General features: G+C 37.4%; 1 protein-coding gene across 5 annotated transcripts in view; it reads left to right on the top strand.

Moving 5' to 3' along the window:
• ANKRD27 (ankyrin repeat domain 27) overlaps positions 1–18208 on the top strand; it is a 57788-nt gene that overhangs the window by 18625 nt on the left and 20955 nt on the right. For all 5 annotated transcript variants that reach the window (XM_075101441.1, XM_075101443.1, XM_075101442.1 and 2 more), the window contains 17 exons: positions 548–678; positions 1862–1972; positions 3024–3180; positions 4638–4792; positions 5107–5166; positions 5261–5314; positions 5402–5467; positions 5550–5626; positions 6686–6807; positions 7752–7830; positions 8634–8766; positions 14009–14101; positions 14904–15031; positions 15405–15487; positions 16257–16372; positions 17165–17257; positions 17828–18025. In XM_075101441.1, the coding sequence (XP_074957542.1) occupies positions 577–678; positions 1862–1972; positions 3024–3180; positions 4638–4792; positions 5107–5166; positions 5261–5314; positions 5402–5467; positions 5550–5626; positions 6686–6807; positions 7752–7830; positions 8634–8766; positions 14009–14101; positions 14904–15031; positions 15405–15487; positions 16257–16372; positions 17165–17257; positions 17828–18025 (1827 nt within the window). In that variant the 5' untranslated portion in view covers positions 548–576. The remainder of the gene's footprint in view (positions 1–547; positions 679–1861; positions 1973–3023; positions 3181–4637; positions 4793–5106; positions 5167–5260; positions 5315–5401; positions 5468–5549; positions 5627–6685; positions 6808–7751; positions 7831–8633; positions 8767–14008; positions 14102–14903; positions 15032–15404; positions 15488–16256; positions 16373–17164; positions 17258–17827; positions 18026–18208) is intronic.

The following is an 18208-nucleotide window of genomic DNA, read 5'->3' on the forward strand; positions in this document are numbered from 1 at the left end:
AGGATTTCTGTTACACTCTCTGGGTGTCTTATTGATGTGTGTCAGTCAGTAATCCTTAAACAGGTGGGTCTTAAGACTTACATGAGCATACTGCAAAAGCATCAATGTCCTGTCACGCAGTAGAATCTGCTATAAAGAAGCTGCTAATTCATGTTCATTGGCTTGTTTTAGACCTTACCAGTGCAAGTTAGTTTGTATATCAAAATGGTAATGATGTAGATCTTAACTTCTTGCCTCCTCTCCTAAATTTTGTCCAGACATAGCATGTGTTGTTAGACACTGACACCTGGAAGGCCTAAGAAGACATGAGAATAACTATGTAATTGGAAATGTATATCCTTGGAAAATCTTTCTGGATAACTTCTGAGTAACTATAGTTACCTCCTTATTAGTTAAGCATGCTGTTGGCTGCTCACATCAAGACCTGAAACTGCTTTTGCTGTTTAGACAAGAGGAATCAAACTGCCCCCTAAGTATTCCCAAATATTATGCTTCAACAGATACCATGTATGTATGATACATTAACCGTTCTCCATATGTATTTTAGAAAATCTGCTTGGAATATCTGAAGTCCATATGGCTATGTATGATGAAGATATCTTGAAAAATCCCTTTTATTTGGCCATTCAGAAGCGGCGTCCTGATCTATGTAGCAAAGTTGCAGAACTCCATGGTATTGTAAGTATAAAAAAGTATGTTTAAAAGCTTTTATTAAATAGTAGGTATGTGTATTTAAATCATATACATGCTATGACATGTATAAAGATTTGTGCAAGCCTACAAAATCTGGGAGTGAACCAGAGCAACTTTTAGTTTCAGTTGCTTGTTATTTACTGATACAGACCTCTTGATATATTGCATAGTAGTAAAAGGTCAAAGTTAGTGTTGTTTCTAAACTTTACAACAGAAAGCTTATTTTCTTTGCTATGAACTAAAGTTATGTGTTCTCCCATTTGTAACTTAAAATGGGATTGACCTTTTGAAATCTCTGGTGGACAGACAATCACTCATTTCTGACAGCATTTTACATAGCAAAATAAAACCATTAAACTGAGCTGGAATAAAAACTCCAGTCCTTAAGACTTCTAATCTGGGTATTCTGCAGTTAGTCTTCATCCAAAATTAAGTGTGTGGAGACTTCATTAGACTTGCGGGTTATTGTTACCAGAGAACAAAATAAAGCCTTAAATTGGACAGGGTTCTTACGATTGTGTATTCCTTAAGGTAGTGATGTGATCAGTTGAAATGCTAAAATCTGTTCATCAGTCCTGTCTGTATTTTAACACCTTATCTGAAAGTAGAGTAGCAAAAGAACCACTTGCTTCATGCTTCTCTTCCTTGACCATGAGATGTATTTTTCAGCATGTATGCAGTGTTATATTAATAATGTGTTGCTTCCTAATTAAGAATTTGTCTCAAACTGCCAATCTGTGGTGTGCAGTAAACCCAAGATGTTTCTAACTTTATATTTTTTTTTTTCTTCTTTCTGGCAGATTTTCATTTTACTTTGAAAATTTACTTCATTCTTACTAGCTGCCTAATTTCAAGTCATTCAGGTGACTGGTGCTAAGTAATTTAAGATTTAATCTTAATCTCCTTCTCTTAGTATTGTTTGCTTCAGCAACACCTGTCATGCTTTTCCAGATAAGTCACTAAATAAAACTTCTGGGTTATTCACCGGACTATATGTCTATCAATGGCCTTTCCTTTTTATTTAAACAAAAGCACCTGTAGTTGCTATGCATTTGCTAGTGAATGTTTATAAGCAGATTAAATTGCTTACCTCTAAAGGGCAAAAGCTATTGGTGTTTATTTGGTGATACATGGTATTTCTCCCTAAAGTATGATCAAACTTTTTTAGGTGTTAGTTCCATGCAAAGGAAGCCTTTCAAGCAACAGTCTTTCTACCTGCCAGTTTGAATCTTATGTTCTGAAGCCGCTAGAAGAAAATTTTCAGACCTTAAATGGAAAGGTATTTGTTTTGATATCTGAATGTAGCTTGGGGACACTCCAATAAATGATTCACTGCAGTTGATGACTGATAGTGTGAACTAATGGTTACAGGAGAAGTAGCTAGGAGTTAGAGCTACCTAGCAAAAGTAGTATGTTGCCCATCTAAAACAGAGTTCTTAGGGATACACTGCTTTCTAGCAAAAGCTGTATTTTGGCATGTACACAAGAACAGTTGTCCTGTTCAGATGGTAACACTGCCTCTGATTTCAACTTACCACTTTGGTGAAGCAACTTCATCAATTTATGTGTTTTGTGGCTGTTGGGCGTTCTGTTGTGCGGCAGAAGAGCCTTTATCACTTAGTTAAGAACTGTCTCTCCAGCTTTCAGGCAGATAGTAGCCTGTCTATATTTTATGCAGATACAAGTTCACCAAGGCTTAAGACAAAATTATGATGGTATCGAGTTTTATCTGAGGCCTGATGTATTAATTCAGCTCAGTAAGTAGAGTAGAACCTGACTAATGTAGCAGCAAGCCATGATAACCAGTGCTAACACTGCATAAGAATTTTTTTTCCACTTGTAATTTTGTAGTACAGTCTGAGATCTTGCACCTGTTTGCAGGCTATCATCTAGATCTTCCTACTGCAGATAGTCTCACTGGAGTTGCTTCAGAAGATAAAGCTGAGCATGAGAAATGTAGACAAGATGCGTGCTGTTTTTCTGAAGCTGGACTTAAACCAACTTAGAACTGGGGCCTTCAGTTTCCCATCTACTAGAAGTGCTCTAAAATCTGTGAATAGTCACTCAGACTTTGGATATTGTCTGAAACCTCCACTAGTAATAGACTTGTAAAGGAAGTAGGTATAAGGAAGTTTTAGCTAGTTGTAGGCTGAAGGAGTCTGTTTCATTGTTTTCATATTCTCATGCTGTGTAATCTCTTGCATCTGGGGCTTTCTTGTCTTGCAAGATTCTCTTCTTTCCCCGGAAATGTAACTACACAATGCAGAAGCCAGAGTGTAACTTACTTCTAGTGTAATTTTACACTTGATCTGGTTTTTGTTTTGTTTCAGGAGATCTTCATACAGGGAAACCTCATCATCTTAGGAACTGGCTTTAATTATCATCTCTCAGTACCTGTTCTTTTTGAGGAAACATTCTACAATGAAAAAGAAGAAAGCTTTAGTATATTATGCATAGCTCATCCATTGGAAAAAACAGAAAGCTCAGGTATGTATTGAAGTGTTAACTTGGTAGTATTGTTTGCACAGTGAGCGAATTAGTATGTTTGATATGTTTAATATATTTCATTCATTCTGAAAAGCATTGGGTTGGTTGAAAGCTCTTGGCATTTATTAGCCCGCTGGGGTGGATGTTGATATGCTGCGGGAGAGAAACATTAGGTTGCTGCCAGGCAAACTTAATTCTGTAGGGTCTATGCCCCAGTCCCAGCACTAAAAATCTTCTGTGGAATACTTGATCAGCATAATTTATTTAGCAATGCTCAGTTTAGTGCTGACTGCTTAAAGGGATTTAGTCTTAAATGTGCCATGACTTGAGATGCAAGGTGGATGCGCAAAATACTGGAGAGGTACTCTTTCATGACCGCCTCATCAGTGGTTAGAGGTTGTATAGCATAGCTCTGTAGAGGCTCTTCTGGTGGTCTGTCTCATTAAGTTGAACGTGTTCATTTTTGTCCTAGTACTGAAAGTGCTCTTAAGGCTGGAACACTATTTCCAAGGCTACTATGAAAGCTGTGAATGTAACAGGATTTCCTTGTGATTTTGTATAACAAGCTGTGTTTACTAATTAAAAGGAATGGAAGCTTCTTAAAATATGTTTTTTTCTGAAATAAGGGCGTCTAGTCTTCCTAAATACATCCTGTTTGAAACAAATGATGACAAAGTGAAATAATACTAGGGTGGTGTGAAAATAGCACTGTGAGGGAAGTATGAAAGCTTGGAGGTTGAAGACCTGGCATATGTATAGGCTTAAATTATAAAATATTAAAATCTGAAAAAAATATTCTAGTGTGGTGTTCCTTTTTTAGCCATTACTTAATGTAGTTGGATAGCAGTCTTTCAGAAATGAGGTAATTTGTAATTTGAAATGAATGAGATCTAAGCCTGTTATTATATGGCTGCCTTTGATTGCAAATGAGACTTGCCTAGAAAAAATTTCTGGAAAAGCAGTATGAATTTTAAGTGAGGGATCCAGTTGGTTGAATGTTTACATGAAGCAACTTTGCTTTCCTGATCAGAGAAAGCATGTCTAAATAAAGAATGGGTTATGTAAAAATCCAAGATGGGGTTTTTACAGCTCACTTAGAGTGCACTGACTTCCTGCATGGACATTCAGTCAATACTGTAATATGTTTTTCTTCTATTTTCAAGCTTGACTTTCATTCAAATTATGAGTTGTGTATATGGCAATAAATTACCCCAGGGTAAAAAAACCATGTGAAATGAGTTTTAGCTATTCCAGATAAATACTTGACGTAAAAGGCAAGAGAGCCTATTTTAAATATGGTGTATTAAATTCTTCTAATTAAAAGCAATATCTTCAGTTAACGGTATAGCAAGCTGAATTTGTTTCGCTGCCCACAAGTTGGCTGTGTATGTAGGAACAAAGTTCTTTACCATGCATACATATTAAACCTATGTTTTAATTCTTGGCTTTTATTTTAGGTGAATCTACAGCTTCATCAAACTTCTGTTCTCTTAAAAATATTGAAGATGTTAGAGAATTCTTGGGAAGGCACTGTGAGAGATTTGATAAATACATAGGATCTTTCTACAGAACATTTAAAGAGCATGAAAGGAAAAGCCTCCGCCACTACATAGTAAGTACCTTGCCTCTTGATGTTTAATTTACTAAATATAAATCACCTCACTGCTTTGGATATCTTTGTCTGACTGAGCTTTTCTGTGTCATAATCTAGAGTTGAGGAGTGTGGGAAGGGAGAAAGTAGAATTCTTAATTGTGTATTACCGCCACCTAACTATTAGGTAAAGGCAATTTTCTAGCTAAAATTTTACTGCAGTGCACGCTTCTAAGACAGGGAAAACTTCCTTTCTTTGCTTACTTATGCATTGTTGCTTCAAGTAAGATTAACCCAAATCTGAATACTTTTTTTTCTTTTCTCCTCCTACCCAGGATTCTGTCAGTGCACTTTATACCAAATGTCTGCAGCATCTTTTGAGAGATTCGCACTTGGTAAACACTTACTCCATTAAATACATAGTACACAGTGTTACTTAAGCAATAAATTTAACTTTCTCTTGCTGTTTGTATGGTTTTCCTTTTCTAGAAGATGCTTGCAAAGCAAGAAGAGCAGATGAATCTGATTAAACAAGCAGTTGAAGTAAGTATCTGAAATGAAGCAAAATAATTAGCAAGCTATTTTTAACTCTCCCTTTCATGCCTAAAGTACTGGGTTTTTTTTCTACAGATGTATATCCACCATGCTATTTATGATCTAGTCTTCAAATATGTGGGGACTATTGAGGCAAGTGAGGTAAGTTTTGTTTGATTGCTAAAGATTAGTTACATTCATGTAATGCAGTTTTAAAAAAAACTGCTGCCATTCTATTGATTAGGATGCTGCTTTCAACAAAATCACAAGGAGCCTTCAAGACCTGCAACAAAAAGACATTGGAGTGAAGCCTGAGTTCAGGTGAGAGAGGTGATTGTGGACTCTGAGGAGTCACTGTGGTCCTGTCCTAAATAGGTTTCAGGCCAGTCAATGTGTCTTCCTTCAGACAACAGCAAATTTTTCTTACACTTAAGTCCTTTGAGACAGAAAAGTAGAGCATTGTGAGTGTCATTTTAGGGTAGTGTTTGCGTTGATAGCTGTCTCCTTTTATATTCTTATGCTTCCCTCTCAATCTGCAGGGTACAGAAATGCAAGTGTACTTTGAGTATAGATACAAATATTTTGATGCCGTTCTTCACTTCATCTCTGAATAAGTTAAAGCTTGGGTTTTGGACATAGAATCATTTAAGGTTGGAAAAGACCTCTAGGATCATCATGTCCAACCACCAACCCAACACTACCATGTCTCCTAAACCATGCCCTGAAGGGCCACGTCTACATGTTTTTTAAACACCCCCAGGGATGGTGACTCTGTCACCTCTCTGGGCAGCCTGTGCCAATGCCTGACCACTCTTTCAGTACAGACATTTTTCCTAATGTCCAATCTAAACCTCCCCTGATGCAGCTTGATGCTGTTTCCTCTCATCCTATCACTAGTGACTTGGGAGAAGAGACCAACACCGACCTCGCTACAACCTCCTTTCAGGTAGTTGTAGAGAGCGATAAGGTCTCCCCTCAGCCTCCTCTTCTCCAGACTGAACAACTGCGGTTCCTCAGCTGCTCCTTACAAGACTTGTTCTCCAGACCCTTCACCAGACCCTTCATTGCCCTTCTGTGGACACGCTCCAGCACCTGCATGTCTTCCTTGTAGTGAGGGGTCCAAAGCTGAACACAGTACTCAAGGTGCGGCCTCACCAGTGCCGAGTACAGGGGCACGATCACTTCCCTGCTCCTGTTGGCCATGCTATTGCTGATATAAGCCCAGATGCTGTTGGCCTTCTTGGCCATCTGGGCACGCTGCTGGCTCATGCTCAGCCAGCTGTCAGCCAGCACCCCCAGGTCTTTTTTCACTAGGCAGCTTTCCAGACATCCTGCACGGGAACTCTGCATGCTAATCGTTTCTTTCAAATTATTTCTTAGTTTTAATATACCACGTGCAAAGCGAGAACTGGGTCAGTTGAACAAATGTACTTCCCCTCAACAGAAGCTACTTTGTCTACGAAAAGTGGTACAAATTATTATGCAATCTCCGAGCCAAAGAGGTCAGTAATTAGTGAATTAATAACTTTATTTTAAACTTTTTTCTTCACCAGTGCACACAGAGCTCTCTGGTATATAAACAGCTGTTTGGATAGCACTTGTAGATTAAACAATTCGACTGGGGTCTGCCTTGCAGGTCTTTTTTAAACAAAGCAAAATAGAGCCAACATAGACACTTCAGCATTGTTTCTCGTGGGGTGAGGTGTGGGGTACTTGGTTAGCTTAGATGTGTTTCGGCTAGAGCGTGTGAGAAGCTTGCATGTGCTAGGATGCCTTCTCATGCAGAGGAGTTGAGGGTGACCCATTTTAAGCACTGAAGATCACTGCTAGATCATCCTGTCTATTTGTCTGTGCTCCTTGATAACCTTTACATCTACACTCTTGAGATGCATCTTTTGCAAAATGCAGGGTTGGTAGGGGACAAACAAACCTACTACATGCTGCATTCAAAGTGCTACCATGGATTACAGAAATGATTGTGATAGGAAAGCATGGACCTCTTATCCCTATCCCGGTATTTATTTTTATCTAGCCTGGAGGAAGAAGATACTTCCACTAAGCAAATGGAGTAGTACAGTGAACTTATGCTTTTCCTACTTCACCTCCTCCTGTCTTCAGGAAGACTCCTGGGTTATAGAAAAGTGTATCAACTTAGAGGGTAGTTTTTACCCTCAAGAATTTCAGAAGTCTTGAGGTAGTGCTCTGGTTCTTTCTGTATAGAAAGGAGGGGATGCTAGTCAGGTATTGCCATTTGTACAGTGCAAACTGTGTTTGGTTTTTTGGCTCCTGGCAGCCTATTTTAGAGGGAGATTGAGAACATTGGAAGGGCTGACTTGGTTACTCAATTCATTCTCTACTAAAAGAGCTGGATCTTAGTCTTAGGAGGCAGACCTCCATTGCTTTGAACCATGACATGACTAACATCATATGTAAATTCTTTTTTTAGTTAACATGGAAACCATGTGTGCAGATGATCTTCTCTCTGTTTTGCTGTATTTACTTGTAAAAACAGAAATCCCAAACTGGTATGTAACTCTATGTTGGCTATAGAGAGCTCCATCATATCTTTTTATATGCAATGCTGCTGTAGGGGCACATGTTCATGAGCATATAGTAATAACTTACTGAAAGCATAAGAGGGGCTGATATAATGCAGAAAACTATTTTTATTAGGATAAACAGCAAATACATATTACAGGTGTGACTGAATTAAGGACCTAACAAGAAATCAAGTGCTGTGTCTTTAATGTTTTGGTTCCCAGCCTAGAAAACAGTTGGAATGGGAAGCCATCTCTATACCAAATCTGCATGACTATACAGACTTCACAGGCTGGTCCTTCTTCATCTGTGTTTGGAGCTGTGAAACCTTTTTGCAGCTTCTAGATATTTGATACATTTCATATACAGAAACTAGATTTGAGTACTTAAAATTGCTTGCTGCTAGCCTATGCCTGAACTTTAGTGTTGGTGTATCCCATACCTGAGAGTAGCATTTTTTTCTTCAATTTGTAGCTATCACTTAACACTGATAGTGCTTGAAACATTAACATGTTTGAAGTGTGTGAAACAATATCCTGCTGCTGTCCTTATCCTGTCCTTCATATTCCTTATATCCCCTTTTAATTGAATAGTTACGAGATAAGTAAGGTTCTGATCCATCTACAAAGCTCAGAAGAAGCATAATATTGCTAGCCTAAAAATCTTTCTAGAAGCTTTTTCTCTACTCACACCTGTTGTCTGTCTGCATTGCCTAACATGGGTTACAGTATTAAGGTATGTCATCCTAGTGTTATTTTTAGTGGTTCATGGCTTTAACTTTTTATTTCAGGATGGCCAACTTGAGTTACATAAAGAACTTCAGGCTTTGCAGTTCAGTGAAGGATGAACTGGGATACTGTCTAACATCAATTGAGGCTGCAATAGAATACATTCGACAAGGCAACCTCTCTGAGAGATCAACAGTAAGCTACTCTTAGTCTGTCAAATGTGTATTTGATAGGCTTGTAGGACTGTGTACCACTGTGGGAGTAAATTCAGAGGATACAAACAGCTAACATAAGAGTTCATTTTTTTTAGGCTTGTAGGACTGTGTACCACTGTGGGAGTAAATTCAGAGGATACAAACAGCTAACATAAGAGTTCATTTTTTTTTTTGCACTTACAGTTACCTCAACTCATTTCTTTACCTGAAACAAATGCTAAAACAATTTAAATAATTATAATGAAGTCCTAATCCTGTAGCAATACTTGTTTGTTGTATACTCCTTGAGGAAGCAGTTAAATGTGAAGTCTGCCTCCTCATATGATTAGAGGAAAAATGACAGTACTATTTTCAACAGTTGAGTCTTCAGTAAGTTTAACTCCTGTTTGAACTCTTCCTATCATGGTTGTGAAAGCAGTACAGTACTTGAGTAGGTATAGCTTAAACAGACTCTTTAATTTTGAAAAGCTTAGCTATGCTAGCAGAATGGAGATTGCAGTGTAATTTAGGGTTATGTGGTAAATCTTTGTACTCCAAAAATTCAGTGTGTTTGCAGTGCAGATTACTATATTGTACCAAGTTGATAGTTTAATGGGAGTGCAGGGCTATGATAAGGTGGTGTTTGAAGGTCAAGTTTGGCTTCCACGGTCTCTCACAGAGGCAGGAAGTTTTTGGATGCATGAGTTACTTCCTACTGGGCAACTAGACCTTCTGCCTATCAGGTTAAATGCCTGCAGGCCAATCAGTGATGATATTGATGTGACTTTAGAAACTTCTATGATTTAAGAATTTTGTAGTTTATTTAGTAAAGGAATCCAGTCTTACTGCTCCTGTAAAACTTTCTGCTGTTGCAAAATTAGGTTTTCCTGATCTGATGTGGAAATCAAAAGGAATGAACTTGGAACCAGAGTGAATTCAGCGTGTCTGTCTGCCCAACTGCAAAGCACCGGAATCTAATTGCAGGGGCCAGAATAATGGCTCAGTGTGCAGGGCTTGGGATGGGACAACCTGGGGCACAATCTTAAAGAAGAAGCACTTAAAGTAACATTTTAGCCTTTTGTTCTTTTTGGTTTTGTTCTTGGATCTTTCCATGAACCTGTGCTGAATAGGTCTGTTTTGTATGCTCCAAAAAAAAAAAAAAGCACTCATTTTGTGTAAAGAGACTGTGGTATTCCTTGTCTGTAATCCTATATTGAATTATGTTAAAAAAATAAAAATATTAGTTTAAAAGCAAAACAACTGGCCAAACAATTTTGCTTCCTGTAGTCATTTGGCTATCATGATCAATACACAAACATCAATGGTGGTAGTCTGGATGGAGAACTGAAAGAAAGTAGAATTGTCTTCCACAACACTGACAGTAAGCTGAAAAAAAACCCAAACCACTCAAGGTTCTAGAATGAAAACTGTTTCCTATTAAATGCCTGGTCCTGTCCCTCCTTATATAGCTAAGGGTAGCAGTGTTTTATACTAGGATTGCCCTCAAGTGACTGTAACTGAAGAGTTGCTGCCATTAAGACTCTATATATCTTTGAGAGGCATCTGTCTTGAAAGATGAACTATATATTTGTGATGTTTGAATGTGAGCAGTCTCATACTGCTTACATTAGCGTCTGCACCGGCCTAAGAGCAAGCAATAAGCGTTTTCTGTCCATACCTCAGCTGGATCAGCTCCAGACCTAGAGTGCTAGCCTTTTTCTCGCTTCAGTGTGTGTGCAGTGAGTGTGCAACAGGCACTCCCACATTTGCCTTTCATGTAGGAGTCAGCACTGAGATGAAGTGGAAAATGGCGGAACCTTGAAGACAAGGAAGCGGGTGACCATGTGCCCTCTAGCCCAGTTACAAAGAAAGAGCTAGACCACCCTTTTCTGTAGTGTTGGGTAGGGGAGAAGGTGGCACATAATGAAGAGGAAGAAACTAGGTAGCAAATAGCCCCTTGATAGGAAGTGAAAAAGGGTAGTGAGGAGGTGGAGGCACATGATAGGAACTCCTGATAGAATTGTTCTCCCTTCATGATAGTATTGCTCTTCCCTCATTTATCAGTTGGGATATTTCCTTTATTCTTTGGTAAAGGAGATCAACTTTCTGTTTAAAGCAGCAGCAGCTGTCATGGTGCTGTCCCATGGTTTCCTCTTCCAGATTGTACTGGGTGAGGGTATGGAATTTAAGTGAGCAGGAACATTGCTGAGCCCTGGGGCTTCATTACAGCCCCTCATGTGGCTATGCTTAATTTTATGGCTGGCTTCAGATGGAGCATCTGGCAGCTGAGTAATGCTGTTGTCCAATCCCTAATGAAGCTAACTACATAAAGAAAACTCAGCAGGGAACTAATGTACCCTGTGGGATAATGGGTTCACCTTCATGTCAGTAAGTAAGCTGCACTTAGGAGACACCTGCCATATCCCTTCATCCAAGGTTATGCAACTCTTGGAGAGACATTTTGGTTGTGGGGAATAGAGGAGCATGTAATCGATAGCATGGAAGATTCTATTTTCTGGGAGTTGTCAACATTATTTAATTAGATTACCAGTTAATAAGTATTGTGTCTTTAGTAACATTCCTACACACAGCTAATGTGTGGTAAGATCCTCTAGGTCAGAGGCTTGAAGTAAGGAATATAGTAGGGAGTTAAAGCCAGCTTCTATGGACGAGGCTGTGTTTTGGTTCCTGTATGGAAAGTGGTGTAGGTGGCAATGAAGTTGGCATGGAGGAAGTGCAGGTGGGAGAAGCCAGGGAAGAATTAAACAAACAGAGGCTAATAAAGTGTTTGGGGAGGAGGGGGAGAGGAGATTATTTCCCCAAGTCATCATTCGTAATCTGTGAAAGTCACCTTGGATAGGTTGTTATACAGGTACACCCTCACAGGTGCAAATATTTAATTTCTCTGGTATAGAGAGTAGTGTTAGATAAAAAGATCGTTAATGTTTAGATGTGTATTTTCTAGACAATGTAGATTTAAAATACCTGAGAGTCCCACTCAAAGCGTGTTTTTTTTTTAATTCCTGGAGTGCAAGTAAAGCTGGTACAAGCAAGTTTTGTCTTTGAGAGTCCCACTCAAAGCGTGTTTTTTTTTAATTCCTGGAGTGCAAGTAAAGCTGGTACAAGCAAGTTTTGTCTTTGAAGGCCCAAACTTGCTTAATACTTCAACCAATACCTCATTCTTCTGTCATTCTGTATTTCACTTTCAAAGATACGTAGTTTCACCTGGGATGGACTTCTATTCTGATCTATGTAATAAATAAGACAATACCTCTATGTAAGGATTGCTGTTTCAAGTGACTCTTTGAAATAATTATTCCACTTGGGGAACACTTCTCTTGTAAAATACACTGTGGAAGGAGCACTACTAAAACTACAGTGGGTCTTGCTGGTGGTTACTTAGATTTTCCATATTGAAAGTATAAAGCTGTCTGCGAGCATTCATATTAGAAATTCTGATTAGACTTTAAAAACTTGTATCAGCAGTAAAGCTTTAATATTTTTTCTAGTTAAAAAATTTTTGATCAAATATTTCTTAGGGAAGTTATTCCTGATGACACTGAAGAATCCATCTGAGGAGAGCAGTGTGCCTTGTAATTAGGGAAAGATATGCATGGGTATCTTTAACTAAAACACTTAGGTTTGAAAAGATTGGTGAATGTTTGTCGTCTTCATGTATCTAAATACAAACAATTTCCTGTGAAGTACAGATCCAAGCTTTTATCTTGAGACCTCGCAAACATGTTTTTAACTACGTTATTTGCTATACAATGGAGGTTTTTTTTTAGACAGCTTTATGAGAGGCAGCTGTGTTGATTTTGAAACTTGAGTGATCGAATTTCTAGAAAAAGCCAAATTCTTTATTTTTGGTGTTCAAGTGATCTTGTTTATTTGCAGTTCACTACTTTCTTAAACTTCATGCTGAATTACTAATGTTAGGAGTTGGACTTTTTTTTTTACTCATTTATATCTGGTCTTTACAGACTTAATTGCAGAGCTATAGCCTGGATACTAAACCATCAAAGTTTATCTTATACGTGAGTGTCTATTTTAAATGCAGTAGTCTTCAGTTTGATGGACACTGGGAGTCTTTAAATTTCTAAGGAGATAGACATTATCCAAAAATAACATCCAAGGAAACAATATTCACTGACAACCATAAGCAGTGGTTGATGAGAACCAACTATGTGCAAGTGTTTCCATCTTTCTTAGGAAGTGTTTTCTTTAGATCATTGTTTTATTTCATGTGAGGTTCAAAGTTGCCATTTCAAAATCTGACTGTACTTCAAAAGTTTCACCTGGTTTTGGAAGCATTATATAACCTTTAGTGCATTCTGAAGTGTATCTTCAGATTTCTCTGAAAATGGGAAGTACTGCTGTGAGAGTTGCACTATGTGTCTGCTTAGCTCAATCTCTAATTTTCAAGAAGCAACTAGTAGGAAACACTGTATGAATGAGTCTGCTGTAGGGTAATGCTTCACCTGGTACAATCTTTTATTTCCCAGCAATTAGCAGAGAGCTCTGCAGAGCCTTCGAGTCAGAGTTTTGCCTGGGTCATCTTTTTTAATAGCCACCAGTAGCCATGTCTTACATGAATGCGTCTAATGCCATTTTAAGTGCATGTATACTTTGGTTTTTGCAACACCCTATGGCAATCAGTTCTACAATAAGAGAACATTTTTTTCTTCTCTATCTTCTCCCCACTCCCTCCCTAGACCTAATGTGTGATTGGTCATCCTGGTTGGGCATCCCAGCTCTTATATTTTGAGGGATAGCAGATATTAATTCTTTGCATGTTTTCTTTGGACTTCTTGTGATTTTTGTAGACCTCTCTAGCACAGTCAAATCTTTTCCATAGTGGAGAATCCTATTTCTCCTTGTAAGAAAGCTGCATTGCACCTCTTATAGTTCTTGTCTTTTTTATGTCTTTTCTAGTTTTGCTGTGTTCTTTATTATATAGTACAACCATAAGTTCATTGATGCTCAGTTAGTTCATGGAGAATTACAGTAAAAGAATATTCTGGTGAACATCTACTCATTATTTCTTTGAACAGCAGGTGTGCGGTCTTTTAAGTCTTGGAATCCTAAATGTGAAATTGATTTAGGTTTGATGTGCATCTGATAATTTATAAGTGGTATATACAGTGTTTTAATATTTTTAAAAGTTAATTCTGCTGTTAAGGTACTTTACTTTTGCCTGTAAATGAGTGTATAGATAATTGATCTATATATTTTATTTTCAGGAATCTGAGAGGCTGTGTGACAAGCTGCTTTTAAGACAAAGGATGAACTTGTTGTCTCAGATGTCTGCTACTCCGATAGACTACTTATTTAAGGTTAATAACTTTTATGGCAGAATATGTATGTACTTACATATTACAGATTTATATCCCTTCCTTTCTGAAATGTAATGCAGTCTTAATTACATTAGTACTGCAAAATGTGTTTTACTAGATAGTGAAAGTGTGTTTTGAATCTAGTACATTTCTGGGCCAAAATGTTACCAAGTTAATATAATCTTATGGATTTCAGCACGTTATAAGAAATATGGAAGCAAATGAGGATGAAATGCTACTGCTGTGGGTGTTAATTGGTCCATTTAATGCACACATGTGATATTTCTAACTGGTTGTCTCCCCAGCTTTTAGTGCTTGAAATTGAAAGAGTTTTCTGAAAGAACCTAAATGTAGTCACTTGACAGCTACTTCGTGCTATATGTTAATCTCATATTGTCATTCTAAAAAGAATTTTGCCTATACAAGGACACAAAGCAGAGCTTCTAATTATATGTGTTCACAGCTAGAGAATTAGTAATTTTATAGAAATGTTTTTGCACAGAGGGAGCCCAATTTTGTGACTGAGTCTAAAGAGAACAATAGGAATTGTTTGAATTTTTTATAGAAGGTGAAGTAAGCCAAGAACAGAGTCTTTTTAATACTGAATGCCATTAGGGGGTTTTGTGCTGTGACATTGTTCATTTCTGCTTTCTAATGCTTGAATCCATGTCTCCTATAATTGTTTCCTTTCATTTTGTGCTTCAGTAAATTACTCTATTTTTTGTGTGGTGTTTTTTTTTTTCTTAAGAGGAGGCTTTTTATATTGGTTCCTCATTCTCTCTCTTCTCTTGACTTTTTGTAGCATATTGCTTCAGGTAATCAGGAGGAAGTGGAGCGGTTACTAAGTCAAGGTGACAGTGATAAGGACACTGTACAGAAAATGTGTCATCCGCTCTGTTACTGTGACAAATGTGAGAAGCTAGTTTCTGGGTAAGCACTTTTCATCTCAAATACACAATTTTCATTACATATACACAAAAAGCTTAGTAAAAGTGTTCATCTAAGATGTACTTTAGAAAGAATTCTGCTTTTGGTTATAGAGGAAGTTGGTAGCACTTCGGGATGTAGTAGAGAGCGTATGTTTGTGTGGTTTGAAAAAGTAGAAGAACTTGGACACATCTTGGACAAAACCACATCTCTTAACAAAATGTAAAATTCTGTATAGAATAAGTTGTCAGTGTGAAAGGATGAAGGATAAAAAGTTCCAAAATGAGTTTTTTGTTGGCCTTGGCAATTTTTCTCTTTCCCCCTTACCACTGCTGCATAGGTGACTGAGCTGTTTTTAAATCATTGTGTTTTAAAGGAAACTGAATGATCCTTCCATTATCACTCCATTTTCCCGAGATGACCGGGGATATACACCACTTCATATAGCTGCTATTTGTGGTGAGTATTGTTGGTTTTCTTCACTAGTGTTTTCTACTCTTAATGTTCCTTATCTTTATGTTAGCATTTTTTCCAACTTTGCATTAAAGAGTGAATTTTGCATTAAATAGTTATCTGCTTATTTGCTGTGGAAACTGGTATCTTGGCACAGACTGCAGTTATTGTATATTCTTTTAAGTTTAGTTTCTTGTGGCTAAGTTGTTTGTCAGTTATTTACTTTTGCCTTAGTGGTTACCACAGCAGTTATTTCTTCAGCTGTGAAAAAAGTAAAAATATGTCATCAGAAACCAGTCTTGTTTTAAAGAACTGGCAGATGGAGAAATTAATCTTTTCTCTCTCCTGCAGCTGGCTATGCATGGTAGATCTGTACCATCTCCTGTCTTGTAATGTTCATTATGTCATTGATCTTACATTTATTAGATGATGCATTAATTTTCTTTGTGAGTTTTTTTTTTAATAAACAATTTCATTTTTTATTATTGAATCCCGTAGGAAAGTGTTGTGTGAATGGCTTTATTTTCAATTATTTTCTTACTCGTAAGATACAAGCATAGCTTGCTTTTAGCTGGAGGTTCTTTTATGGAGCTTTGACCTTGAGTAATCTGCAAGAAAAAACCCAAATACTAAGGAAGTGTATATACAGTGTGTGGAATCATGGTATGCGGAAATGCAGGGTATTTTGGTTTATAGTTCATGTTTGAATCTGAAAAGTAGCAATGTTCTTGTGCAAAGTTCACTTCTTTCTTTTAATGTCTCCATATTTTTCAAGGGCAAACATCATTAGTGGATTTACTAGTAGCCAAAGGAGCCGTTGTCAATGCTACAGATTACCACGGTTCAACTCCACTTCACCTTGCCTGTCAGAAGGGATATCAAAATGTTACAGTAAGCACTAAAAGGCTTAATTACAAAAAAACCCCCAAACTTAAACTAAGTAATAAACATATGACTCTTACTAAGCTGTTCTACTGTTACTGTCACTTAGGTCTTCTGAGAAGCTTTTACCAGAACTGTGTATGCTGTCAGAATTCAGGATCTTTTATCATTGTAGTTTGCATGATATTTTAGTTTTTCCTGTACTGCAAGGTTTTCGGCCATTTATAATAACCAAGCAATTGACAGCTATGTGTGCCTGATAATTTATCCATTTTATTAATACAAATCTCTAATACGTATTGCAAGTGGAGAGCCTGTCAACATCTGTGCTCTTGATTAGGACAGAAGAACCATTCCAGTCATTGAAATGAATTAAATGATTTCACATTGTATTTAGGATAGACTGTGTAACTACATTAATTATTATGTACTTGAATTTTATATATGTGAGGTTCTTCAATTAGCATTGCTGAAATTAAGCTGTGTCTTCACTTACATAAGCTCTTAAAATATAGGGTAAATTATCATGTATTATGTGTATTGCAGTATTTGCTGCAGTAGATGATTCATTTTTTCAGTGACAACTCTGAATATGTAAGCAGCAGCTTTTATTTGGTTCCTAGGGTAGGGCAAAACCAGTACTGTAATGCTAAGAGGGTAGTGTCTGAAACAGGAGAGCCATAGCTAGTTTTTCATGAAGTGCTTCATCATGCTAGAAACCTGAAGGAATCTGCAGAGTAACAATTGCTTGTCCATTAATTTTTTAGTTACTTAAATGTCTACTTTCATTTTTCTTTTAAGCTTCTCTTGTTGCACTATAAGGCAAGTACTGATGTTCAGGACAATAATGGAAATACTCCACTTCATTTAGCCTGCACTTATGGTCATGAGGATGTAAGTAATTGTTTTGTAACAAACTAAATGGGTATTCTAATGGAATAGAGTTAAACTTACATATTTTAAAAGATAAAAAAGTTTTGGAGGCTATCTAACACTGTAAATTAGGACTTTATTCAGTAGTTTGTAGCAATATTTATTATGTGTTCACATTAGACAGTAGTACTGTGCAAATTTAGTTATTTAACTTTTTGTTTAATGATGCTGAACTGTAAGAGCCTGCCCTTTAGGCAATGGATTGTATGAGCAGCAATGAAGAAAACCTTTTTAGGATTGCATGTTATGAATTGAGAGACAGTACTATAATTTATTGATAGCTTTCCTTTTCTTTCCAGTGCATCAAAGCTTTAGTCTACTATGATGTGCATTCCTGTAGACTAGATATTGGTAATGAAAAGGGAGATACTCCTCTTCATATAGCTGCTCGCTGGGGCTATCAAGGGATCATAGAAGTGCTTTTGCAAAATGGGGCAAATCCAGAAATTCAAAACCGGATGAAAGAGGATTGCATGTTATGAATTGAGAGACAGTACTATAATTTATTGATAGCTTTCCTTTTCTTTCCAGTGCGTCAAAGCTTTAGTCTACTATGATGTGCATTCCTGTAGACTAGATATTGGTAATGAAAAGGGAGATACTCCTCTTCATATAGCTGCTCGCTGGGGCTATCAAGGGATCATAGAAGTGCTTTTGCAAAATGGGGCAAATCCAGAAATTCAAAACCGGATGAAAGAGACTTCCCTGCAGTGTGCATTAAATTCCAAGGTATTCCTCTTTATCTTCTAGCCTGATTTCTTGATGCAGTTCCACAGAGGTGTAGATGCTTAGTTGCTAGTAGGATTTTGTGGTCTGGTACTATTATAGTGAAGACGTATGTTTGCCTTTAAGAAGAAGGGTCACATTTTAAATCTAATAGCATGAATACAGTCTGTGGAGTAGAACAACTTC

This window comes from Phalacrocorax aristotelis, chromosome 8 (genome assembly GCF_949628215.1).
Source record: "Phalacrocorax aristotelis chromosome 8, bGulAri2.1, whole genome shotgun sequence".
In the NCBI taxonomy this organism is placed as follows: Eukaryota; Metazoa; Chordata; class Aves; order Suliformes; family Phalacrocoracidae; genus Phalacrocorax; species Phalacrocorax aristotelis.